This window comes from Aquila chrysaetos, chromosome 24 (genome assembly GCF_900496995.4).
Source record: "Aquila chrysaetos chrysaetos chromosome 24, bAquChr1.4, whole genome shotgun sequence".
In the NCBI taxonomy this organism is placed as follows: Eukaryota; Metazoa; Chordata; class Aves; order Accipitriformes; family Accipitridae; genus Aquila; species Aquila chrysaetos.
The window spans coordinates 13,248,234-13,275,093 of record NC_044027.1 but is presented as its reverse complement, the minus strand read 5'-3'; the positions used below and the strand labels follow the sequence as shown (position 1 = coordinate 13,275,093).

The window sequence follows — 26,860 nt, the reverse complement described above, 5'->3', positions numbered from 1 at the left end:
ATCTGTCATTAGGCAGGTAGTTTAATTCACAGCACTACCTAGAAATGAGTTACATACATCTCTACAGGAGATGGTAGACACTGGGTCCACTGAGTCTTGGGCCTCCTGAGCTAAGTTCCTCACCTCCTAGGTGATAGACCACTGCAATCAGTGCATTGTATCGAATGTGTCATCTCAAATATATAGGTGCTTCCAGAAGATGTTTTCCCCAGCATTGGGCCAGACAAGCTGCCAGCTTGCAGCTGCAATCATTCACTGCAGGCACAATCTCTAAAGTTGGACCAAAGAGGTCTCTAATTCAGTGTCCTGTCTCCAGCGGTAGCCACCAGCAGATGCGTAGAGAAACCATGTGAGAATGGGCACATTTGCAGCCATCCCTCCCTTGGCACAACCTCACGATGTCATGATGTTTTGCTACTTAAGTACATGTATTTATACCTCAGAACACCCGTTGAGGTAGGGCAAATCACATGGAGACCACATCTTTAGAGCTTCACATCCTGCAATGCTTTTGTTTGCAAGGCCTTGAAGCAAGTCTATGCATCTATTTGCGGCTCACCACACCTCTTCAACTTTCTCTAGAAATCTGTAATCACTCTGGGAACCTAGCGACCCAAGCAGATGAGGCAGGACACGTTTGGACTTGTGCAATCACACCATCAAGCTAGAAAACATTCAGGGAAGTCCTGCACATCCCTGAGGACATCCCACACCTGACCCCTTCATTCCTGCCCTTCACTGGTACCATTAGGGGCCAGAAGATTTTCACTCAAGCATCTGCTGTGAGCTCCCACCAACCCAAGAAACACAGGATTAAAACCAACAAAGGCTGCACATTTAGGTTACAGTCACAATTTAGTGTGAGACACTGAAACAAGAAAACCCTACAAGGAAAGTCACCAAGCAGCTTTCCATTCCCCAAAACAGCACAGCCTCTAGGCAGAGAAACCTGCTTTAATCAAATGCCAGCTCAGTACAGAGCCCAAAGGAGAGAGCCGCACAGCCTGAATTGTACGGTAGGTAAGACCAGATGATTTAATATCTGCCTCCGGCTTTGAGATCTGCTATTAGACTTGGAATTTCAGAAGCACAAGAATAGCAGGAAAATCAATGGAAACACAATCTGATGAATGGTTAAGACATAAGAGCCAATCCATATTTTGACCAGCACATCACAAGCACACCAAGCACTTTAAAAAGCCATCAATACTCCAACTTTCTAGCAGTCTCAGACACAAAGGGAGAAAAAGCACATTTAAACACCTGAGATGCATGGGAGCCAGGAGTGCTCTGCTGCCATCTCCAGTGCACAGGGTAAAAGCACACGGAGAAAACTGGCATGTGCCTCACCTGCTGGTGGGCACCACACACATTTAGAGAAACCCACTGACAGTTTGCTAAGGGAGAAGATCAGTTCATATGCATTTTCCTTAAAATGATCTCCCTAAACAGCATCATCTGCTGTTAATGCTGGGGACTCCTCTCCACCCCCCTTGGGGCATTTCTTGCTCCCCAGATTTGGGCACTGTCCTCTCTGATCACACAGGAGGAGAGGTAACGGGCCTGAAGAGATGCTCATGATGTGCCATAAACTGAACAGTGGCAGGCAGCTGCCTACGGAGAGATAACAGAGAGATTCACCCAGCAGCTCCTCTCCTGCATACGCAGCACTGAGATCCCAGCGGGAGGACACAGGTGGCTCTTTTCCAAGCTTCACCCATGAATCATCCGAACAAGACATCACAATCAATCATGCACATGTTTAGACCGGAGCTTCATTCTCCAAATCTCACTGAGCACATTAATGGGGCTTCAACATGCCCCAGGCATCATGCAGGCTTAGCACTCTTTTACCCATACAGGCAGGAGGCAACAGGCAGGACCTCTTCACACCCTTAGTTATTATCCACCGAGATGTCAACCAGAACCAGGAACAAATAAAAAAACCCAATCAACATAAATTGGTTCCTTGAATCCCCTGCCAGGGACACGGCAGCTTTCAGAAGCCCCCCCGCCCCCAGGCTGAGCTGATGCTGCACCACGGGAAGGCAGTTGCTGTAGGGACACATTTCTTCTGACTCCCAGGTCTGCAGTGACCTTCCCGACATTTGCACCCACCACAGCTTAAGACCCTCGGTGGAAAAGCAGCAAACAAACTCTACAAAGCAAAACAAAGCAAAGCCCACGGAGCAGGTATGCCTGCTGGGGACCAGCCAGCCCTGGGGAACAGCGGCACGAGCTACTCACCAGCTGCACGGGGCGCTGCTGCCGGGTCCCCCCACGTGCCACCCTCCAACGGGAGGGCTTGGTCTTGACCAGCTCAGCCTACCCATCAAGACCCCTATCGCGCTCCCAAATTCCCACTCCCTCCTTGTCCACGTTCACGCCGGAGCAGGGAGGATGCTCAGCGCCGCTGGCACGCACTCCCTGCCAGGGCAGGACCACCCAGCTGCAAGAGCTGCCCAGGGCCCGGACGCTTTAATTCCTGCCTTCGCTTTCAGCCCGGAGAGCAGATTGAGGCCAAGTTCTCATTACTGCAGATCATTAGCTGAACAGGAAGAGGGCTTCCCCTTATCTCTTTCCCACATTGACACTGAAAAAAAAATGCATCACTCTGCTTCCAACAGGAAGACCTCCTGGTTTAGGTTGAGGTGAGCAGCCTCAGCCTCAACCTCAACCCAAGAGCATTAACACAACACCTTTTATTGTCGTTTCAGACACTGAGGACATCCCTTAAAACCTAAGCAACCACTATCCTCAGAGGGCAACCAAACAGCTTGAAAAAGCAGGAGCTGGGCATGTTCCACTGGTATACGTTTTCAGGACTGACATAGTTAAACCAGAGCCAAAAGCCCATCTGGAAGGTGATTTCTGTCAAACAGGAGCCATGTCAGCTGCTGCCTGGGACCCTGGCCATCCCCTCCATCGTCCTCCACCAACAACCAGGCCAGGAGCCATGGGGGTTTAAAATCACCAGTGGAAAAGCATTGCTCACCCCCCATCACGGGGCAGCCCCGGAGCCATCAGTGCCAGCATGGCCGAGGGGCCAGCGGGGCAGGCAGATGGGAAAAAACTTTGGGAATGCCTCAAGTCTGTATCTTCACCACCAACTGGGTAGCAATTTGACTTAATGTCTGACAGCTCATTCAACAGCAAGGATTTTTATAAATAAAGCAAACTAGGGAAACTTTGCATGTTAACGAGAGCAGAGGTACACGTAACCGAGACTGGTGAAGGTGACAGAGAAGCCATCACCCTTAGAGGCACCAGCAACCACTGACGCAGTCTCAGAAGTGTAAAACAGGGACAGGCAGTCCCATGGAGGAAGCAAACTCCCTACAATCCCGTAGCAAATCGCTCAGCCAGGGCAGGAGGGTGCTTTAACCTCCGGGCTGCACCCCTGTCCCCTTCCCCACTGGGGACCCGTCAGCCTGAGCCCTTCTTTAAACCCCCTGGTTTTGGAGAAGGGCCCATACTGGCACCAGTGCATGTCACCCCAGTTTCACCCCAGCCAGGGCACCTCCACACCAGTTTCAACAGCAAAAATGCCCCCACACTTACCCCAGGCAATCCCACAGAGAGCCCCGCTGCAGGGAGGCAATGGCTGGAGCAGGGCTGCCAGGGAAGCCGACCCCCCGAACACATCTCACTCTGTGACTACTCAGAACCAGATGTTAAAACCCACCTCCAGCTCAACTCAGCTGGTGGCAATTCACCTCTAATCATCACACACAGCTTTGGTTCTCCCCTGACAAGCCCACACTCCTCCCTCTGTTGCAGCAGCCATGGGCACTCTGTTTAATGCTCCCCTTGGGAAATCTGATCCTCACCAGAGGATTCAGGATGCCCATGACAGAGGCTTTGATCCCATTTCTGACTGCTCTCATCCTCCCAAAGGGCACTGTGTCATCCCCTCATTCCCAGCACCATCTGTTCTCCCTTCCCTCCCAAAACACCTCTTTTTTTTTTTTTTTTTCCTCCCAGGTATTTCCTATCTCTGCACCTTCTGCTGCTTCAGGCATGGCAATTTTGCAGCACCCACCACACAGACCCTGCACAGATTACAGCACTCTCCACGGTCTCTGCACGAACTGCTTAGCCTCTGGCTGTATTCTGTGAACAATCTACCAACTAATTAGTAATTATTTGCACATCTCTAATGCTTCCTTTCCAGGCAAGCAGAGCATTTTACAAGCGTAAAGGAACGAAACCTCATCATTCCCTAGAGCCGCCGAGGAGTACAAGACACGCGCGGACCCTGAAGGCTGCTCTGCTGCTCACATCGGCTGCTGGGAAGCTGCAGTTTCGGCGCCTTAGCCCCAATCCTCATGTGCACCGTTCAGATCCCTGAGCTACGGAAAGATTTCCTATGGCTCCTCACAGCTGGCCTGTTACATGCCAGCTCCATCTGATAAAGAGCCACGTGCAGCCACATCTACTAGAAAACAGCAGTAAGCCCTCTCTTCCCCTCCTTTTTCTTTTCCCCCTAAACCAACGTAAGCATTGCACTCTTCTTGAGCCACAACTTCAGTATCGAACAACATAACAGTCTAAACACCACTGAGAAGCCAATGCAATTTTCACATATGCCAACGACGACAGCGGCATGTCGAGAGTCTGAGCTCCCTGCCCGCTGCAGAAGCCTCTCTCTGCTCCCAGGGCTGCAGAGGGGAGAAGCAGGACTCCCCCACCCCCCATCAGCAGCAATTGCCAGCAACAACGATGGCATCCTGGCTGCAAATAACTGTTCCTCTGTGGTGTTGCACTCCCTCGGCCCTCATAAATAAGAGGGGAAAAAAAAAAAAGAATTGCTTTGCCAGATGACTGTACATCATAAGTGAGCTGTTGGAAGAATAAACTTCTCGCTGCTTTTCCCCATAGGGCTGAAACATATCTGGGTTTCCACTTTGATAACACCAGAAACCTCACCCATGAGCAGAGGGACAATATTAACTTTGCAGGAGCTTGGGCTGCAGGTCCATCCGTCACTCCCTCTGTGCTTCATGCCCCCTCCTTTTATTTCTTCTGAAGTCAACAAGGCTTTCCTCAGCAAATCCAAGTCCAACACAACAGACAGACAGTTACATGATCTTATGTGGTGTGCCCGGTATGGATATTTGCTCCTGGGCCAGCTGGCCCTCGGGACCACTGCCACTTCTTCTGGGCACTTAGGGTGGGCAAAAACTCAGGGAGCACTCCCCAGAAGTGCAAAAGCTGCAACTGCTGTGAACCTGCTCCAAAAAGGCTGTTTCTGACTTTCCACAGAGCTTAAACCCCCCAGGTACTCTCTTGGGTTTCAGAGCGCAAAATACAGCTAACCCAGGCATGTACCTGGAGCACCCAAGGGTTAACTCTGCCTCAGCCCACCAGACACTGGGATAAAACAGGACCAACCTGTTGTTATAGGTTGGTGGTTCCCTTCTAAGTAGTCCATGCTCAGTGATGCCACCAAAGGCAATATGTCATCGCCTCCCCTAGGTTGGGGACAGCAGGCTTTCCTCACCCCAGCAGCCCCAGCCTCACGCTCCCCACAACTGCAACCACTCCCTGCAACACACACAACTCATTTCACCCCAACTGTACAGCCCTACCTGGCAGCTGGGACAGCGAGGACATCCTTTACCTGGCACACACCTCAGAGAGGAGAGCAGCCCCTGCTCGTGGCTGAGATATCTCCCTGCCTCCTGGAGTCCCTCCCACCCCAGCCAGCACAGCCCCTTTCCATCCCGTAGACGATGGCCCAGCTGGGGCTGGTCTCACTCATCAGCACCTCTGCCAAGTGCAGGACATGGGGCACAGCTCTCTGTGACCACCCTGCATCCACTGACTCTTGCTGGAGCTGTTGCAGGAGCTTGCAGGTCATTCCTCCCTCCTGTCCCCTTCAGGTGAGGGCAGATCTTCCCCTGGGTCGTTTCATCACGTTTACACCAGTAAAGAAGTTTCCACAAATGACCAGAGCTTGTGCTGGGCTTAGCAGAGAGCCACAGGGTTTCATCCAATGCTGTTGTTTCTCTATTTCTATTTTTGAAGGGAACCAAACAGGAATTAGCCAGAGATAGGGCATCCTGAAGCAGCACCTCTTCGTACAAGTGGACAAAAGGAGGATGGGACAGGAGACGCCACCACTGCTCCCTGACCCTTTAGAAACCACTACCTCCAGCAGAGACCATAATGGGCCCAACATACCTGCTAGTCCCTCTTCTTCCAAGCCTTTTTGAGTCTTTATGGGCCAGGCTGACACAAGAGGTATCATCCGAAGCTCCCTGTCCCGAGATTCCCCTTTTTCTCTGGTTTCTGGCCTCAGCCCACCTTGCCCACATCAAGCAGATGGTGCCCCGAGCCTCGTGCTGGAAGTGCTGTTGGCCCAAATGAAGCGTAATGTGCTGAGTTGTCCCTAACAAAGGGGTCCTCTGTTTGGCTTTCCCATGAGGGTTATTATAGCTGGCGTTTATTTTGGACTGGGACCAAAATATGCATTAGTGTTCCTCATCCTGTGGATTTCTGCTTACAGCTTGAATGAGTGTAGGGGGCTTACAGACGCTGTGCCAAGCCGGAGGAAAGTTTTTCAGCAGTTTGAAGTCTTCTTCCCATACTCCTACTGCTCAGAGAAACGGGCCCTGGGTATCCCCGTGTGCTGGGGAAGGTCCAGACCAGCCCCACACGTGCCCATCCTTGCCCAGTTTGCTGTGGGGCAGCAGTTAGCGTGAGGGGCAGGCTCAAGGATCTGCCCCACCGTCGCAGCTGTGCTGCTGGGCTGCGCAATAAGTCGTTTTGGTTTCTTATATTGGGATAATGATACTGAATTCCCATCATAAGTGTTTCAGGACTTAATGAAAAGAGCAACAGGTTCCCGCGGTGCTGGGAGGATGGATCTGCAGTGGCTGAAGAGGTGTTCCCATTCCCAGTGCACGGAGCTGCTGGAGAAACGTGTGTCTCCACACCAGGTGATGCGTGTGCTGTCCCCCACCCTATATATGAGTTGCTCTGAGGAAGACGTCACCTCTTCCATGCAAAACTCACCAGGTCACCTCCTGACCAAGGTCAGGAGAAGCCCTTAAACTGCATTTTGTAGCCTCAAAAGAAACACCAGCAGTGTGCTGGGCAGCAACCACAGCTCACGTGGGGTGACATGAGCCCCAAGTCAGATGCCTGGACGCCCGCTCCCCCCTGCGCCGCACCACCGCTGCCGTCGCAGGTGCTGCTGCCGTCTCCCTCGTGTTAGCAGTTTGCTCGCTGTGTTTTCGGCACGTCCTTTGCTGAATTGTAAACATTAAAGCAGACTGCATCTGCTCTCTGTGCCATGCTGTAATTAGGAAACAATATTATTAAAACCAATTCCCATCCCTGCTTTCTTTTCATCTCCCCTCCTTCTTGTTGTTCCTCTATTCTCTTCCCTTTGCAGCCTGTGGCCTTTGGACTGAATGCTGATGAGCTGTTGTTTGGTCTAATCTGCAGCGCTTGTTAATGGGGTTGTTAACGTAGTTTCTAACCACCTGCTCTGTGTTGGCTTCCTCCAAATCCCTGCCTCAAAGCCAGTTCCGTTCCCCTGCATCAGAGCCTATTGCTGCAAAGGCGCTGGGGTTGTTGCTCTTTTCTAATCCAGATGCTCACGGGCACAAGCTTCGCCACCCGCATTGAAACGGTGCTCTGCCCAAATTCACGTGCTGTGCTGCGAGGTGCAGAGAGGGGCCAGCGCAGCTCCGTGGGGCGTCTGCGCCGCCGTGATTTTTGGGGTAAATCACTGCGTATAGGCATTGCGTATAGTTTTGTACCCAGCCATATATCCTTCCCCACAATTATTTGCTTCCAGGAGGAGCGTGGCCAGAGTTGGCAGCAAACCCTGTGGTTTCTCCTGGGCCATCCGCTCCCACCGGAGATGCCCAGCTGCCAACACTGGGTGCTGGGTGCTTACCGTCACACCTCACGCAGCAAGGATTTTACCTTCAATTCATGCATCTTACAGTCAAATTTCAAGTCGAAAGTGTGGGCACAACACCCACAAATACAACTCCCTCTGTCAAATGAGTTGAGTGGGAAGAAGCAGATGGGAGCTGGGGAGGAATGGGGCCGCAGGAAGGGACAGGGAGAGTCGGGTGGCCCAAGAGCAGAGATGCCCACGGAGCTGAGATCTTGTGGAGTTACTGGGCCAGGGAAATGGAGTCTCCTTTCTGCAAGACAAAGCACGACTCACACTTTTTTAATAAATACTTTGATCTTAACGGGTGACAGCAGGGCTGTAGGAGTTGAGCACTATTTATACATGGCACTCCAGAGTGTGCCAAGACGCCATTTCAACCCGAGTTCAAAGGCGCAGCCCCTTTGCGTGCACTCTGCAGCATAACTGTGGCCCCCCGGGCTCTGCGTTACCCCACCCCGAGCTCCGGCGAGGGGCTGGGGATGGAAAGCAGCTACCAGTTTCTGCTGGAGAAGCAGCTGGAAAGGATCTACCACCTGTCAGACGGAGCACATCTGGAGTGTGAGAGCACCATTCTCCTCAAGTCAACGGGCAGATGCTTGGATGGTTCAAACTGGCTCCTTCCCAGGGACCGAGCAGGGCTCGCTCTCTGCAGCAGATGATTTAGGTTATGTTTTGAAGGTCTCTCTCAATTTTAGTATCATTTTAGTATAGGAGTAGAAGGAAAGATCTAGAAGCCGAGGTTGCTTTCAAAGGGAAAGTTAGCAGTAACGTAAAAGAATAGCAAAAGTGTACTGAAGACATTTGTAGTTTTCCTACCTAATTTTCTCCTTTTGTTGAGCACTGTGTTTTCGGCTGGAAGAGACCCTCTGTCTCTCCGTACTGTGTGCCATCAGCTCCCGGAGCTGGGTACTAGGAGACGCGTTTGCTGGGAGCTGCAGACAGCAATTTGCCAAGCACAATGCTGCCTTTGAACCTAGTAACTTGCAAACAATAATACTCTTTTACATGCTAATAGATAGTATTGTTCTTCAAATGTCTGACATTTATAGCAATATAATATCTCTGGCGAAAAGCATGCCAGTAACAGGCACGACTTCCCAAGGCAAGTGCTGGGGAAGCAGAGGGACAGAACAGGAATTAATATACAAGATTTGTGACTGGATTTCACTTTAGGTTTCCTCCAATTGCTGCTGTTTCCTTCCTATATTTCAAAACTGATGATTGCCCTGAAAGGTAGTTCAGGCCCCCTCCCCCCAAAAAAATCCCAGTGTAAATATAGCTGCAAACGTAGATGGGCTGTAAATCAGCATCATCCACCTGGAAGCTTTGCTGGCTGGGATCCAAATGAAAAATCAGGGCCAGGCCTAAGTAGCCTTTGCTTAATATCAGAGAGACAGTAGGCAGGAATGACTGCCTGGAGAAGATGTTTGCCTGAAACAGATGAATTATTAATCAGCCTATTGTTATTTATTATTGTTCTTGAACAGCCTGGCTCACTACACATGTTAAAATGGATTTCAGTCTTTCCTTATTATGCCTAACAAATATTTATGTCCAGATGTGAAGTGAGGAGACGTGTCTTTCAGGGACGGTACCTAAATCCCCAAAGAGAGATGCACAGAGGGGAATCCGTGCATATGGGGCAGCAGGTAAGGATCAGAAATCTGCATTTCTGTTTGCATCCCTGCCCACCAGAGGATTCCGCTTGGTTGCTTGAGTCAAGCATCTTTCTGAGGACCAGCCAACCCATAATGTTGTTGGAAACCCTACGAGGAGAAGATTTGCAGCAGCTCTAAAGCGGAAGCCACAAGGTGAGATGCATGTGGAGGGAGGAGGCAGAGAGCAGAGCTGGCATTTGACCTAAAAATCCAGGTGACTCCTTCCAGAGGTCGGGTCCCGCCACACGTTCAATCAACCTCTCTGCTACATTCCCAACGGAGAGGAGGGCTTGAGGAATAGCAAGCCTTACATTTTCGGTGCTAGTTCTTGGCTGAGACAGAAGCAGAAATGTTGCCATGATGTCTACTGAATAAATATGCACTACTGCTGCTCTCATTTGTCTCTACAATTTTGGAGGAGATGCAGATGGCCCTTTAAATACTTGCAAGGCCTGCAACTTTTCCAAAGTGGTTTTTTTCACCCCTTTTTCCAAGCCACTTGGCTCCCTACAGTAATTAATATTATCTAATGGGGTGAAAAGCAAAGCAAAGCCTTCACATTTGAGATTATTCACACAAACAAAAATGTAAACAGCTGTCTGAGAGAGAAGGAAAAAATGGGCTCTGAGACAGGACCCTGCAGGAACGAGCTGCCTGGAGCTGTAACAAAATCCTGTGCTGGGGTATTTGGTGCCTGCTGGGTACAGCCAAGTGGGAGAGATGCTGTGCAGGCATGTCCTCCTCAAAGAGGGAGGCCACCGGCAGCCCCAGGGGACTCTGTCCAGGAGGTTTTATTCCCTGGAGCATCTCAGTTCCCATAAAATCCGCTTCTGTCCAATGCTGCCATGACAAGACTTATCGCCACGCTCATCCAAACGGCTCAGTCTAACTGAAAAACCTCAAGGACTTGGGGAAGCACGAGGAGAAAAATATCCCCCCATAAACTACAGCCACTTACTTTGAGATCCGTTCCTAGATAATGGAGAACAGGATCATAACGCTGAGCGATTTCAGAAAACATGAAACGAATAACAGAGGGGCAGATCGTTAGCTTGGCTCCACGGTGGCAGGTGGCTCTGGTCACAGACAGCCCTAAGAGAGGCCCCGGTAGAAGTGTCCCTGTTTGCACGGAGTAGCTCTGTAATGAACTGGGCTGCAAGCTGATGCATTGTACTGTTTTGGAGCAGGCATTAGCTTTTAAACCGAGCAGATAACCTCAGGAGGAGTTAATGAAGCATTTCCTTTTGTGTTCCCCTGCCTTTCCCCCTTCACTTGCCCTTTGGGCACAGTAACCCTCTCCGGCCGCTCTGTATTATTCGTCCTGACTTTGCTTAGATCTTGAAACAGGGCTTTTCCTCCTATGGTGTTTATAAAGATTCAGCTATTTTTTCAAGAGATTTAACAACAAAAGTTTCTGCTTCTGAGACTGAGGAAAAAAATTGTGGAACTGTTTGGCTGGTGCCTGTCTCCTGCGGGGCTCTTTGCAGGGGATGGGGATGGGAGCAGCGTGGGAAGGCAGAGAAGGAAAAGGTAACCACGGGAAGACCGCTCCAAAAGAGCTGGGAAACAACATGCGATCCTGTGCATAGCAGAGGAAAATATATAAGGGAGTGCTGGAAATGCTGACTGCTAACAGGAGAGGTTGGATTTGCTTGGAAACTTGAGGCTAGACTGTGGTTCTGGGTGAATTAATGAATGTATGTACTGCAAGGGGCTTGAAGGAGCCTGTTTTTGCAGAAAGGGGGCATTTCTCTTTGGCTCTGTGTGTTCGAGAAGGATGCTGCTGTTCTTTGGGCAGTGAACATCCGAGCTGGTGACCCACCAGGGAGCCTCAGATCCAGGGGAATGGCAGAGCCCTGTGTTTGCATTAAGCAGAAAGACAAAGCCCTGGTTTTAAAAAGAGAAAGCCCCACTTTCCTTCTTCCCTTTGGGATGGCTCAACCATCACCAACTCGATGGCTTGAGTCCCTCAGCCACTTGAACATAATAATCAAATAACTCAGAACAAGTCTTATACTCAGGGTGTTCAATAACAAGTCCTCTGTAGAAGCCAGGGCTGTTGTTCTTGCCTTAGACACGGGCAAAAGACACAAGGAAGGGCCGAGACAGGAGAAGGTGCTGTGCACTCCTCAGCATGGCAGAAAAAGAGAGCAGCAGCAAATTATCAGACACCGTCTTGTTTTCATCACTCTCATGGGCAAAGTGGGTCACCAGACACAAGAGCTCCCTTTCTGCTCCCCTTCGTTGGTGACTCGGCCATACGCACGCTCCGCCGGGCTGGCAGCTAAGCTAGCTTTAAAACCATATACCTGTATATATTGGTGTACTTGTATGCCTTGCTGGGATGGGATCCTTTTTCACATTTTTCCTTGCAAGCCCTAATTACAGGGATGTACCAAGTGAATAATAATAACAGTGCAAAAATCTTGGGAATACCAGCCATGCACTTTTTACTGTGTAAACACATGCAGTTTTGCTACCTGTGCATGAAGCCAAGGTTCTTGGCGTTGTGGGACTACTCTTCACGTTAGTGACCTTGATGAGTTTTGGCTGGAAGAGGGAGGTAATCCCACCCCCTGGCACATTCACAGCATCCACTCGCTCTTTGGAAGTAGCATCCCCTTCTCTTCTCCCCTCCAGCCCAGCTCACCATGTGGTTGGGCATCCAGATTAAATGACTTCTGAAGTCACAGAGGAAATTTGGGACATCATCAGGAAGAATCCACATTTTAGGAGGTTTTGCTTCAAGCACAAGGTACCGGAGATATATTATGACAACAAAAGTCACTTCTGAGCCAGGACCTCCTCTTCAGGTGAGCAGCTGATGATGACCCTTGTGCTGCCACCCATCCAAGACCTCGGTGCCTCATGAACTCTGAAGAATAAAATAACTCACGTGGCCTGTGCTGATTCTCATAACAAGGGTGAATTTCATTGCATCTCAGTGTTCTCAGGGTGAAGTCTTGGTAGCAGAGCCAGAGGATTTCAACACAGCACTCTGTTGGCTGTGTTCATACACCTTCTCTGTGTCTGCTCTGGACAGACTGGTTGGGTATCTGAGATCTGGCAAGGACTTTTCTTCCAGCCGGGAGAGACATTGGAAAGTTTCAAAATCTCTGTGAGAGTTAGGCTGGAAAAAATATTTTGTGCTTGGTCAAACAGATTTTAATAATTGAAAACATTTTTGTTTTCATGATGATTTATTTTATATTCTAAAATTAGATATTAAAAATTGTTTAAAAATGGAAAAACTCAAGATAACTCATTCCAAAAGTTTGGGAAGAGGATGTTGTGACTCGGTAGGAGCAATGTGTTTCTCTTTCTGTCCCTGACATGATGTTTCTGTGCAATGGCCATGATCTTTTGATGTTTTCTTTTTGACACGCTTGCGTTGTCCAACAGAACAATGACTCTCTTTAAGTGGTTTTTCTGAGCACCTGCACCTATTTAAATCAGAGCTGCATTTCAGCTATTTGCAGCCGGTACAGGCGAGATGCCGTGGGCACCATCACCATGGATATTCCCTGCACAGGCACAATGGTGCCAACAGAGAAATCATGCATCGTAGGAAATGCACTTTATATAACATCCTGGCTGAGGGAACATTTCCCAAGTTTATGTTAGTCGCCGAGCAAATCTCTTGGCTGCACAGAAACATCCATGTAGTACAAAGCTGTGGAGGAGAAGCTCAGATCCAGCTTAGAGAGCATAGTGAGCCAAGCTGCAGCCAAAATATGGGTCTGATCCTCAAAACCACTCCGGTACTCCAGTAGCTGTCAGCTTGAGGTCTCCTGTTTGCTCTTCAGCACCTGTAAGGCAGTCTGCCAGTTCATTCGTAACTGCAAAGCTGATGCTTACAGGATTCATGCAGGTCAAGCTCGTCGAGGGTCCAGGTAAGGACGGCTTGCAGGACTACACACCCAGGGCTTAATTTTCTGCAACCTTGCCCATCACGCAGTTGCTCATGAGGTGCCGGGGTGCTGGGCGCTGCCAGCGCTGGGCGATGCACGGGGCCGTGCACGTGCTGAGGGACTCTCCCAGCATCTCCGTGGGCTCTCCGTGGCTCTGCCTTCGACCTCTAGCTCAGCAACGCAGCCCTACACGGTCGTCTTTCCCTGCTTGCTCATACTTGTGGTGTGAGTAATCTGCCCCGGCGCCTCCCTACCAGGTCACGGAGCCTCTTGGGCCGACCAGAACAGGGTCACGAATTACTGCTGCCTTCACAGCTCCAGCTTGATTGCTCCCTGTTGGGTTCGGGCCCGACGTGAGCCAGGATTTGGCCTGTCATCTCCCTGGAGCACAGCAGTGTTTTGTGGATACTGCTCTATTTGAAAGAAAAGGGTTTGAAAGAAAAAAAGAGCTGATTAACCCTCTTCGAGCACAGCCTGTGTGGCTGAGAGCATGGTGGGGCATCAGGACACTTTCTCTCTAGGGCAATGTCTACGCCAACTGCTGTACTTTCTCTGCAATAAATGATGCCATATAACAAGCTCCAATGCTAAAACTCAATTTACATGTGAAAAAGCCCAAAGCTATTTAGCTGGTAGCTCCAGAATCCATGTCTGTGTCCCTTTGCCAATGTCCCTGGTGTGGTGGCTGCTGTCTCGCACTGTCCAGGCTGCTCCCGGGAGCTCACCCCAGGGATGCAGTGGGGCTGATCAAACCTGCAGGCACCGGAGGTCTTGTAGGGGCAGGTATTAGGGAAATGCTACTGCTGAGAGATTTGACAAATAAATCCTCAGGACCTCCTTGTAAGGCTGGAAAGTCTCCTGCCCCCTCCTTTTTTGGAGATCAGGAAACGAAGCACACAGAAGCATTGCTGATCTAGAGGATGGCCTCTCCTTCCGAGCCAAATGTTGGGTTTTCTGAATGGAGTGGGAGGACATCTTCTGAGCTGAACCAGCTCACTTCATGCCTGGTAAAACACCTGGGCAAGCCCTCCTGGCTGTTTGTAGGACTCGGGCATGCAGCCAACAAATCTGCAGCCTTTGAATTCAACACCCCCCTCTGCCCCTAAAGTCAACAAGAGCTTTGTTCACTTCTGGACAGCTGAATTTCCGCTATATAAATCCAGCCCTGCTTCTACCCTGGAGTGAGGCACCATCAGTACTGTTATTCCACTAAATCAGAGCAAACCAGTTATCTTCTGTTTCCCTTTTCATGAAACCACAGGTCTGCCCTGGCCACCTGCGTGGTTAATCATAGACCTGAGTCTGCAGGTGGGAAGCACATTGGGTTCCCAGGACAATGTGTTTCCTCTGGTCGCCACACCACTTTTCACCTTTCTCCTCACACCTTTAGCACACATTTCTTCGAGGTGATGGACACAACAAGGAAATATGTTACCAAGGCAATGGAAAATCCAGACCCCAAATTATAGATTTCTTCTCCAGCAGGACCTGGAGGGGATTGGGGGGGGGGGGGGGCCAGGTCAAAAGCATAAGTTACTCTTGAATTCAGCAAGAGCTGCACGAGGCTGGTGTGGAGGTGTGAGTACCCCACACCGCTATCTCCGCCAATAATTATTCATCATGTAGTGATTTTGTCTCTCTTCTGCATTACTGGAGGGTTTTCATCCCTCCAGTCCCAGTCCCAGTGGGATGCTCTGCACGGCATCCAGCCTGTCCTGGGCATCGGCTGAGCCGTGCGGGGAGGCTGCTACGCTGGGGAGCCCAGCAGCGGACCCGCAGGTCCTGGCACTGCTGTTCAGTGGCGTTACACCAGCACAGCACCGGGAACAAGGGCGATATCCAGAGCACGCCTGCCCGGTGTCTCGCTGGCTTTGACTTCTGAACCCATCGCCTACAGAAAGCAGGATTGGAAATGTTAGGTGATCCTTTATCCTTGCAGCCGTGCTGAGCTAGACCCTATGGTGGGATTTTGGGGGTGCTGTGTTTTGCATGGGGCTCAGGAGGGGGGTGAGATGTGTCCCTGCAGCCCAGGCCATGGTCCCCTGGGTACCTGCTTGCTGGCCAGACACCTTCTCCTGAACTGGGGATGCAATTCCCACCTCTTGAGCCCTCAGTAGGAGCCGGGCACCGTTGCCCAGTCGTGCCACACAAACAGGACTGTCCCTCTGTCAGGGAAATGCTGTCTCATCGTCTTCAGAGCCCCATTCCCCCCAATAACGCCGTGGTTTAGGTGAGAGCAGCTTCGCTCCAGCGCGGGAGGCAGATGTTGCACAGCTGTACGCGCTGCGTGGAGCAACACTGACATGCAGCGGTCGGCTGCTGCCATCTCCGCCTGCCTCCCTCTGCCCCCCCCCCGTGGCCCAGCCACATCAGGGGGATGGACGCAGGCCAAGCCTCGCATCGCTTGCTGAGAATTTAGCTATTTCCCAGTGGAAAAAACATCCTGGCTGATAATCTTCCTCCCACAAAAAGCGGTGTTTGCCACAGAGAAATCACCTGCTGGTTAAAGAGGAGGGAATTGTTAGCAGCTCTCCAGCAAGAAGCGTTTTTTTTTCCCAGCATGTTACTTAGATTTCTTTAAAACTGTCCTGTAATACTGCTTATAAGTGACCATGCTGCTCGCAGCCCAGAAGATGCTGGTGGACAGTTGTTCCCAGATGGAAAAGTGTGTGTATACACTATAGCTGCAATGCCAAACTGGGAAAGGAAAAGAATGGGAGAACAAGAGTTTCAGGTATTTCAGCTCCCAGGAGTTCTGGGTGTGATGCTGGCAGCTACTTTGCTCAGAAGAGCTTGGCCACACCGGGTGCCCATGCCGAAAATCTCTCCCTTTTATCAGTGCTGATCTGTTTGGAAACCTGGCCAGGGAAATGGCATGAGGTTGGGGCTACCCTGGCTGCCAGCCATGTTCCCCAGCGCTGTCACCGTGCTGCCCAGCACACGTTCAAGGTAATGCCAGCTCATATGGTAACTGGATATGACCCAGATGTGGCCAGCTGGCTTAATCCTCTGCTCTGCAAGGGTCTTCAGACTTGAGCCCAGCTGTGGATGGATGTCCGCCACCCTTGAGCACCAAAACCCAGGAGTGGTGATGTCAGGTAACGGGAGAAAAGGGACGACAGGGAAATTGTAACACTGATGCAAAAAAATCTCCCTTTTCCCAGGTTATAGGTCAGTATCCAGCATTTAGCAAACCATGCATTGACAGTAAAAGACCAAAAGATGCTATTATGGCCTGAATATATGCAAAATTGGAGCAGTTCAGTGATGAACACCTAGGAATGAAGGAGTTCCAGCCTTAGCAAAGGGAGTGCTTTGGGCTGGTTTGGTTCTGTATAAGGACTCGAGGGGGGGTTGTAGTGGAACACCAGCTCAATGGAAGCTTCCTGGCAATGTGTGATGTTTTAGCCAAAAGACTAAATGAGATTCTTGGATGTGTGAGAGGGGAAACAGTGAGTAGGAGCTGGGAGAGGATTTTACCTTTTTATGGGACTGGGGAGACTGATTTGGGAATTTTGCATCCAGTTCAGGTGTCTGCATTTAAGAGAGGGTGTTGGAGAGTGTTGAAAAGAGCTACAAAAATGATTGAAGGACTGGAGAAACGGCCTGACAGGGGGGAGAACTTAAAGACCTCCATCTGTTTGCATTATTAAAAAAAGAGGTTGAGAGGTGACTTGATGACAGTGTATAAATACCTTCATGGGGAGAAAAGAGTGGGCATTGCAGGTTCTGTAATCTGGGGGGGGGAACCCAAACGGATGGCTGGAAGCAAGAGCCAGATGAAGTCAAACTGGAAATTAATCACCTTAGTTGTTTAAAAAAACCCCAACAGGTCCAATATTTTGGAACAAATCCAAAGGAAAATGGTGGTTTTTTTCATTCTCAGTGTCTTGAAATGAAGACTGGCGTCTTTTCTGAAAGACCTGTGTTAGCTAAGGCACAAGCTAGCACTTAATGTCTAGGGCTTATTGCAGAGATCATTGGGTTAAAATGATTGTATAGACACACTCAGCATTGCAGTGGCATCCGAAAGGTTGCATTAGCACATATGTCTGGGCTTTATCCACCAGGCTTCTGAGCAGGGCTAATGAAGAATGTTAACTCAGGAGCAAGGATGTAGTCAAGAAAAGAAAGGAAAAAAATCCATCATGGGGCTTTATTTAGCTTATTAGCTTTTAAGGAAAAAAAAAAAAATCAGAGACAAGCAAAAGTGACCCCCTTGACACGAACATCTGCAGGTGCGGAGCGGCTGGCTGGGATATGGCTGGTCAGAATAACCCACTGTAACTCAGTGGACGAGTAGCTGTCCCGAATTTATGAAATCAGTTTAAGAAGGGGTTTAGCCGCACTGGTGTAGAACATACTTGTAATGACAGCCTTGAGGGCCTTCCGAGTGGAAACGCCAGATCTGGCTTTCGGAGGGTGGGATTTTCTCTACGCTGGGCGCACATCTGGTCTTTTGTCCTGGACAATGGGAAGGCGCCTTCCTCTGCGCTCCACTCTCGCCGCCATGCCTGGCCCTGATCCCACCGGCTCAGCCGATCCCGCTGCCTGTGCCCAGGGTCCTTACATCCACCCCATCACCTGCGTCCCCCGCTCCTGGCAGCTGAGAGCGGTCGGGCACGGTTGGATTTGGGGATGTGGCGGTGCCTGGTTGTGGCTTCTCCTCATAGTGATGAAGCTCAGTCCCGAGCCCTTGATGGAGAAGCAGAAATAAGAGGTCTTGCTTTGTCAACTGATGGATTGTCCAGGCTTAGAGCCAAAATGGCCACTAAATGTCCCACCTGCACCTCTGTGAATATCAAAGACCTTCTGTCCTGCATTTACACCAAAACTTCCCTAAATCGTGCAGGGGATGCAGGGTTTGGCAGCCAAAACGGTCAAACGCTGACGGTGTCTCGTCCCAAACGCTGCGCTTAGTTGGGCTTCGGTCCAGCCTGATCCCGACTCCAGCTGCATCCCCCCACCCCGCTCCTCGTGCGATGCTGCAGCACCGGTCCCCGCCGTGAGCCGGGATGAGCCCCAGCCTTGCCGGAGCCTCGTGGGGATTCATTAAAACAAACACGTGGAAACAGTCAAATACCAAAATTGGCCTTGAGTATTTTAGGAGGGAGCTTGGGCTCTGGGGAAAGCACCTGGCTCAGCGTGGCCAGTCCCCTGCATTAGGTATGGTAGGAATAGCTGTTTAATTTGGACAGGCCCCCCAGTCCCTTATCCCCTCCCACTCCACGTCCCAGGCAATAACGTGCTTTCAATATTCAATGAAAAAAACCTGAGCCCTGGAGTGAAAGGCAAAATGTATGTCTGTGGCAGAAAGCAAGAGAGATTGAAAGTGTTACCAGTGCTTTAGGGTGGGTAATAGCAGGAGATTTGCTAAAGAGATCTGGAAGAAAAGCTCTTTTTCAAAGGAATTGTATAATCCCTAGTAGCTCAGTGTCTCACACTCAAGGACTTGCTTTCACGATCTGCTGTCAAATGACAGGAGGATTTGCTGCTCTCTTCTGTGGAATGTGCACTACAGAAACCCTTCCCACACTGCTTTTCTAAATCTTATTTGAAGAGATGCTCCTCTGCTTGTACCGAGTGTCAGGGTTGTCCCTGTTTTGTGCCCCACATTCACAGAAATTGCCAGAAATAAAAAGGGGAGCAGAAAGGAACTTCCATGGTGCGATGCCCCTCAAAGTCATGAGTGCAGCATCCCCAGAACCAGGGACTGGGGAGGGGGGTCCGGGGCGATGCTGGGGGCTGCGGGGGCTGCACTGGAGTGGAAATATCCAGAGGCTTGTTTCAGGCTGTGTTGGAGGCAAGGAAAAACATCTGGGTGTGAGACAAGGTGTGCGTGCTGGAGAGAGAATTGGTTGGGGTGTGCGACAAGGACAGTGTGTCCGGTGTGGGAAAACGTGGCGAGGGGGGGCTGCCTGTCCCGCTCTGGGATGGAGACTGGGTGTGTGAGAGTGGGGAGGTGGGATGGGGTGTGCACACGTGTGGGCACACGAGATGTGTGTGTAAGGGGACCAGGAAAGAAAATCTGCGTGTGGGAGCCTGGAGCAGCTGCACGCAGGTGTGACTGCAGCCATCCCCAGCTCCCCCGGGTCAGCCGAGAGGCACCGTGTCCGAGGGGTGCGCCGGGGCCGGCACCCCCAGGCACAGACCAGCCCTGGGGGTCTTGCCCCCTATTTGCAGCTCCCTGGGGAGCTCGGCTGCAGGCAAAGCTCTTCTGGAGTGGGAAGGCTAGAAAGGGTTTCAGTGGACGCGATTTTTGTTGGCGAGTGCAGTTTTGCTGAAATCAAACCATTTTGTGGGAACGCGTAGGAAATTATTGACAGGGAAAAAAATCTGAACCGTTTGTTTTGACCTTCAGAGGATAATTTTTTTCCAAAGCATTTCATTTCAACAAATTGCTCGGTTTAGTTTTGACATTACCACTCAGATTGATTTCATTTCAATCTTCCACGTGTGTGAGCTGCTGGTTCCCGGGTTGCACCCCGGCAGGCTGCACGCAGCGCGGTGCTCCAGCTGCACCCGAGGCACCCTCCTCTGCTGCCGTGTTTCAATTAACACGGCAAACGCAATTCTTCCCCATCGATGCTTCTGAAAACCTTCCTCAGGAAATTAGGGATGCACAATAGGATTTGGAGATGAAAACACGTTGGAAAGTGCCACAATTGCCTGTGGAAGAGAAATCGTAGTTTCTGAGCGATCAGAGTCAGCAGCGCAGAGCCTGTCCCTCCCTGCTCAGCCCTTTTGATCCAGCCTCTCAGGGAGCAGTGATAAACGTATGCACTAGCCCATTTTTTTGGTCTCTTGCATTTGTAGGACATTTTTGATGTGAAAAGGAGCTTAGCCTTACATTTTTATGACCTTGACGTGCTTAAAGTTAAGCCGCTCTTTAAGTGTGTGCAGAATTGGGACCTATTAGCGGTGCCCATACCACCACCGTGTCCCGCTCCCTGCTGCCGACATTCACCCCCTGCAAGAGAGGGAGGTCTGGCTGCTAATTGCATTTATTTGAAACGACGACAGACCTGTGCTAACGCTGGGTTTCCTTATGCTCCCAGTAGGAGAGGCAGCTGCTGCAGCACACGGCGTTTTGCAGCCCCGTCGGCCGGGGACGTGACTTTTGCTGCTGTCTGGGAAGTTGCAAGAAGGACACCAGACATTTGCTATTTCATCACTGCAGATGCTTTATGCAAATAAAAAAGGTCCGTGAGGCTGCGGGGCGGCTCGTGGCCAGGGCAAATAGATGCCCCTTCCCCGCTGAACCCAGGAGGGGGATTGCAGAGGGATGCTCAGCACCGCGGTGACGGGGCTATCCGAGAGCAGTCAGCCAAAGGCACTTTTAAAGCAACGTCATTATTTCGGAGACACGTACAAGGGTAAATGCTCCGTGAGCACATTGTATGAGGCAACTGGACCCCAAAGAAGGAGGAATTTGTTGCCTCGCAGAGGCTCGGTGATGCTGCGATGCTCTTCCCGTGCGCCGAGGTGGGGCTCCTGGCCTCTGCCCACCAAGCCCCGCCACCAGCAGCCATACGCCTGCAGAGACGACTCTCCAGGCTCCGTTTTTAATTCACTCGCTTTCATTTATATTCAAATCAGAGGATAAATGTAGGCAATGCGTGCACTTCAGCTAAAGAAGGCTGCCTTTTCACAACAACCGCATAGGAGGTGTTTTATTTTTAAAATACATGGAGAAAAAGATGAAGACACAGAGCTCTGCTCTCCATCGTCTTCTTGTTGCTAACGTTGGCCTGGTCATGAAAACAGAAAGATTTTTAAAAATTATTTGCTTCCCAACACACATGCTGTTTACTTGGCTCCAGCAGTGAACATAAAGCCATGACTTCTGCTTGTGTTTTAAATCAGTTCCTGCATCTTGTGCACGGGTTCGCAGAGATGCTCCTGGGGATTTTGACTCTCAACCACTCTTTATTTGATGATTTAAACAAATGATAAATATGCATGTGGAATAATGAAAATATTCACGAGGAAGTGCAGCCTAAAGAATATACTGCTCTCCCTTAAATCAGGGCAATGCTTGACAGGGCTCTGCAAAGGGAGTGGAGGTCACCCTCCTCAGGGGCAAGTCCTGCAAAGACCCACTGGGTCGGGCTCTTAAATGAAGGTGGAAAAGTTTCCAGCATCGTGTGCAGCTCAGACTCACAGGCTGTGTGCCCTGATAAAGCACGTGGGGTCTCGCTATTAATCCTTTGCATTTAGAGCATAATTTTTCCCTAAAAGTTGACCCTGATGTGCTTAAAACTGACAGCGCCCTTTTGCAGCATGCTTTTTAAGCAGCCGTATGCTAACACCTACACGCGCTGGCCAGGCTGTGACTTAGCCTTTGCTCCTCCGTCCCCGCGGCGGATTTGTGCAGCCCCATCGTTTCTGGGCTCTGCCTACCCCCGAGCACACGGGACTGTCAGAAACCACTTAATACACGTTGACTTAATGGGAGTTGTGCAGCAAAATGCTGCTGGGTGCTTTGAAAACTAACTCTGCGGAGAGGATTCATTACTCCTGCATTGCAATTAATGATAATTAAAAAAAAAAAAAAAGTTTTTGTATCATGAGTTATGCGGGGTGTCAGAATTAACATCTCATTGAATTATCAAAGCTTTCAAGCAGTGGGTGGTGGAGAGAGTGGCTTGGGGCTTGCAAATAGGTCAGAGAAAGAGCTGGTTGCTAAATATCTGATGGAAACTTTCCACTGGGGAAGAAAATCTTGCTGATTTGATGGAATAGGAACAATTGTGGGGAGGATGTCGATACCCTTAAAACTTATGAAAAAAGCAGGCTGCTCGCAACCTCGGCTCTGTGTCAGCCCTCCTCATTCCCCGAGGATTCATCCTGCTCAGATGTGCATTTCTCACCTTCTCGCTGCAAAATGAAAACCTAAAAAGAAGGGAAGCATGAAAATTTCGGTGGCACGGTGCCAGCGCAGGTCTGCTCTCTGCCCTTGGCATCCGCGGCTGAATGCCCTTGAAAGCAACCAGCGGCTTTTTGGGTGCTTGTTTTTTTGGGGTCCGGCCCGGGGCTGGTTTGGGTCCAGTGCTCAGGGCTGTGGAGCACTTGAAGCTGTATTTGACATCAACACGGGGAGCGGCGAGTCCTGCTGAGGACATGCCACCCGCATCCTCCATCCCCTTCACCCAGCATCTTCCATGGCCTTTCTCCAGCCTTTGTCACAGCCTTTGCCCAGCCCTTGTCGTGCAGACTGGCAGCTTTGGGGGCTGGCGGTGATTTCTACCAACGTGGGAATTTACCCCTCGGGGTTTCTAGCCCTGCTGCCACCGGGACGTGGCGTTACCACGAAGGCTCTGGGTTGTGTGGACCACCAAGGCGGCAGAGAGAGTCCATTTTATTTTTGCAGCTCTTTATAATGATTCTCGTGATAAGTCAGCACTGAAATAAGCCAACTGGACAGAAGGAGTCTCTGGTTTTGCGTGTGATCCCACCTCCGAGGGGTGGCCAGTCCTCTTTCGCGGGTCCTGCTGGGATAAGGGTGCCCCAAGGACGTCTGACCCAGGCAGGACCTTCCCGTCTCCCTCCTGCGTCGGGGTGACAGCACGGGGCCGCCTGAGGATAAAGAGATGAAAGATTGTGACATGCTTAACTGCTCCTCCCAAGCAGAAAGGGAGAATATAATATTTTGGAAACCAGATGAGCAGACCTGGCAGCCCGCACTGTGTGGGCTCTTGTGGCTCTGCAGGGAGCAGCCCAGAGCCGGCAGACGGGCGCAGGGTCCGTCCTTTGGCTGCCGAGGCTGCGCAGCTTTTATTTAAAACTAAGGATTTTCTTTGTTCCAGACAACTCTTTCCTTAACAATCGTTCCTCCGCTTGGCTTCTTCCTTCCCGCTCCCATAGACAATAACCTTGTGTGAATCGCTGGAGGAGAGACTTGATCAGCAAACCATCCTCCCTCTCTGCCAGCTGTATTCCCCCTGATCGGAGGGACTCTTCGGTCCCCGTGCGGAATGACAGGCTGACGACAATTATAAAAAGCAAATCTCAGAAGGGTTTGTCTCTGTGGGGGAAATGGCGCAGCGTAGCTGCTGGGGAATAATAATTATATTATTATGCAGGAATAAAGCCCCATTTATTTCTGAGAAGGAGGTGGATATGGGGGAAGAGTAGCGAGTTATTGCAGAATAACTAGCCCACAGCAGCTACGCCCGGCATTAGACCACCCCAAATATCGTGCTAGAGAAGGACTCGCAGCCTAGACCGCGCGGCGGGCGCAGGTGGGGCTGTCTGATCCCGAAGAGACCCTTGTCAGCATCCGCTGGCTCCTGCAGGAACAAGAGACGAGGCAAACGCTCGCTGGGCAGTGCCACGCGCCCACGGCCAGGGACGGGCAGGCGAAGGGCCACCGTGCCCCCGGCGCTCCGCACCGTCCCGCGGCGGGACGGATGGGGACGGCTGCCGCCCATACGGCTCCGTACGGCCCACCCAGCTGCTCCGGCGGCACCCCCCCCGGCGCGCAGCCACGTGCCTTTGTGTCGATCCCAGCAGCGTTTTCCCCACCGCACAGGGCTGGCCGTGCGCGCCCGCGTCTCGCTTCGACGCGCGTCAACCAGCGATCACCCAGTTGGGTACCGTAAATAATTAATATACGTGTCACCGTGCTTCCCCCCCCCCCCCCCCCCACTGCTGCCCATCGCTCCTCTGGGATGGAGGGATTTTGGCCAAGGTCAGTCCCGGTGGCCGGCCCCAGCAGGACCAGGGGTGGGGGGCAGCCTGGATGCCCCCCCCCCCCAAGGTTTCATTGTCCTTATGGCTGGGTGGGAAACGGACGAGCAGCACAAAGGGGAACGGCATTACGGCGGGCGTGGGGCCGGGACGTGGCGATGGGGGAGGCGGGCAGGGGGACGCGGATAGAGGTGGGTGCCGGGGGGGGGGGGGGATCGTGACACGGTGACATCCCCCCCACCCCCGACCCGCTGGCCCCCTCCAGAGCCCCCGTGGACGGAGGGAGCATCTCCCCGGCAGGGGATGGACCCCGCTGACGACCCGCTTTGTGTCCCGCTGCGCATCCCGCCGCTTTCCTCATTGTTTTGCAAAACCGGGGGGGGGGGGGGGCGGATTTAATTTCAAAAATAAAAATATTAAACCCAATAAACATCTAGCAAAAAATGGAAAAAACCGTACATTGAAAGACTACCGAATACGTATCGACACACAAGAAAAGGAAGGCGTCCGTCCCCGCTCCCCCCGAGCTGTCGGGGGGGTGGCTGCCCCCCCCCCCGCCCTCACAATGCCGCACCGCCAAACCCCCGGCGGCGCGGGGCGGCCCCGCCCCTCCGCCCTCCCCCTCCGCCCGCCGATTGGCTCGCGCCGCGCCGCCAGAGTTACAAAGTTGCCGTCAGGTGGGGGCGGGCGCGCTTCTGATTGGCGGCGGTGGCGGCGAAGCTGCGGGGCGGGGCGGGGCGCGGCGCGGTCGCTGTCACAGCCGGGCCGGGGCGCGGCGCGGCGCGGCGGGAGCCGCCTGCGGGGCGCTGGGAGCGGCAGCGGCGCGGCATGGCCGGCTGAGGCGGGCGGGAGCCGCCGCCGCCGCCGCCCGGCGCCGCTCCCCGGCCCCTCTCGGCGGGCGAAGGAACGCCTGGGTAGATGACCGACCGACTAGACTGAATGAATGAATGGCGGAGCGCCGCGCCGAAGCATGAGGCGCCGGCCGAGGACCGCGCCCGGGCTCGCCCTGCTCTGCCTCGCCGCCCTCCTGGCCGCCGCCGCCGCCGCCGGGCTGCCCTCCAGCGCCGCGCCGCCCTCCGAGCCCGGTAGCGGTAGCGGCGGCCCCGCTGAGGGCAGTCCCGGTACCGTACCGCCGGACCGGCCCCGCGGTACCGCCGCGCCCGCCCGGAGCAGCGCTCCGCCGCCGCCGCCGCCCCCGGAGGAGGAGGAGGAGGACGAGGAGGAGGCGGCGGTGACGGCGGAGGAAGAAGAGGAGGAGGAGGAGGAGGCGGCCGCGGGCAGCGGCCCCGCAGGTGAGTGGCCCACGCGTGTCCGTGACGGGGGCTGGAGGGGGGGGGGGGGCGTCGGCAGCGGGGCCGGCGGTGACGGCGGGGAGCGGGACGGGGCTGCCCCATCCCTCCGTCGCCCGGGCGGACAAAGGCGCGGCCGGGGGTGGGCGACGGGGCGGCGGCTCCTCGGGCCCCCTCCGGCCGCAGCGACCCCCGTGCGGGGCAGGAGGAGGGACCCCCCGCGGGGTGGGACCCCCGGGAGCATCTCACGCCCCAGACCCGTGTGCCCAGCGCAGGGCTGGGGCTTGGGGGGGAGCGGGGCAGTGACCCCCACGCAAGGGCTCAGGTGTGGGGCTGGGCGGGCAGTGCCGGGGTGCCGAGGCTGTGCTGACCCTGGGCTGGGGTCTGGCGGGGCAGGTTTGCCAAAGGTGCGCGGTGCCGGTGGTATTACAGGTGTTACTGGTGTTTTTGGGGAGCGGCGGGGTGGGTGCTGGCCCTGGCTCCCCAAAGCATCCTTCACGGCAGCCGTCCCCGGCGCGCAACCGTGCTCCCCACGGCGGAGCTGAAGACACGTCTTTCCCGTCACCGTTGCATCAGGGCAGCGTCCAACAGGGTGGACATTGGCCTCGAGCATCGCCGGGCGGGACCGTGGAGGTAGAGTTGCTCTATTAAGCATCGAGGCTTCCCCGGCATCCCACCTCCGTGTGCCGGCAGCGGAACAGGGTTAACGACAACTTGGTGTCGTTGGAGCCCACGTTCCGACCTGTGCCTGAAGGTGCGTTTGCAGCTCGGCGGGAGCTGGGAAGAGCCCACGCTAGCGTGGTACCCGATGGGCGTGCGAGGGGAGAAGAAAGCCGCGGGCTTTTTCTATTCTGGGAAACGCGCATCTCGGTGCAGCCTGCTCGAGGTTTGATCCTGCTCCTCTCGCAGTCGAGGGGCTCGTACAGAGTTGAGGAGAGCGTTATGGCAATGGGAATAAATGGAATTATCAATGAGGAGCGTGAGGAGGGAAGAGGTGATGGGTGGACTGGAGGGCTGTGCTTTCAGGTGAAGCTCTGGCTGGGTGTAGTGCTGAGGGATGGCGCTGGTTGCTCGCTGGGAGATGAAAACACTAATGGTCTTTGAAGCTGAGACTCCAGTTTACTTACAGATTAAGTAGGCAAAACTCTGCTGGAGTCTGTGGATGGAGCTTTGTCCACTTATTTTACTGGAGAACTTGGCTTCACTTTACTTTTCCAAAGCTTTATGTTCAGACATGTGCAAATGCTATAGCACTGATTCTCTCCTTTTTTTTTTTTTGTTTGTTTTTATTTGTTCTCCTTGCCTGGAACATGTTGGGTTTAAGTATGTTGAGCTTCCTCTAATGTGAAAGGGCTAAATTCTGCTGTTCCGGTAGCTTTAGCAGTCTGAACA

General features: G+C 52.5%; 1 protein-coding gene across 1 annotated transcript in view; it reads left to right on the top strand.

The window, feature by feature from the left end:
- The first annotated feature begins 24,970 nt into the window (after positions 1-24,970).
- MEGF9 (multiple EGF like domains 9) overlaps positions 24,971-26,860 on the top strand; it is a 56,227-nt gene continuing 54,337 nt past the window's right edge. The window contains exon 1 of the mRNA XM_030000658.2: positions 24,971-25,471. Within this exon, the coding sequence (XP_029856518.1) occupies positions 25,123-25,471 (349 nt within the window). The 5' untranslated portion in view covers positions 24,971-25,122. The remainder of the gene's footprint in view (positions 25,472-26,860) is intronic.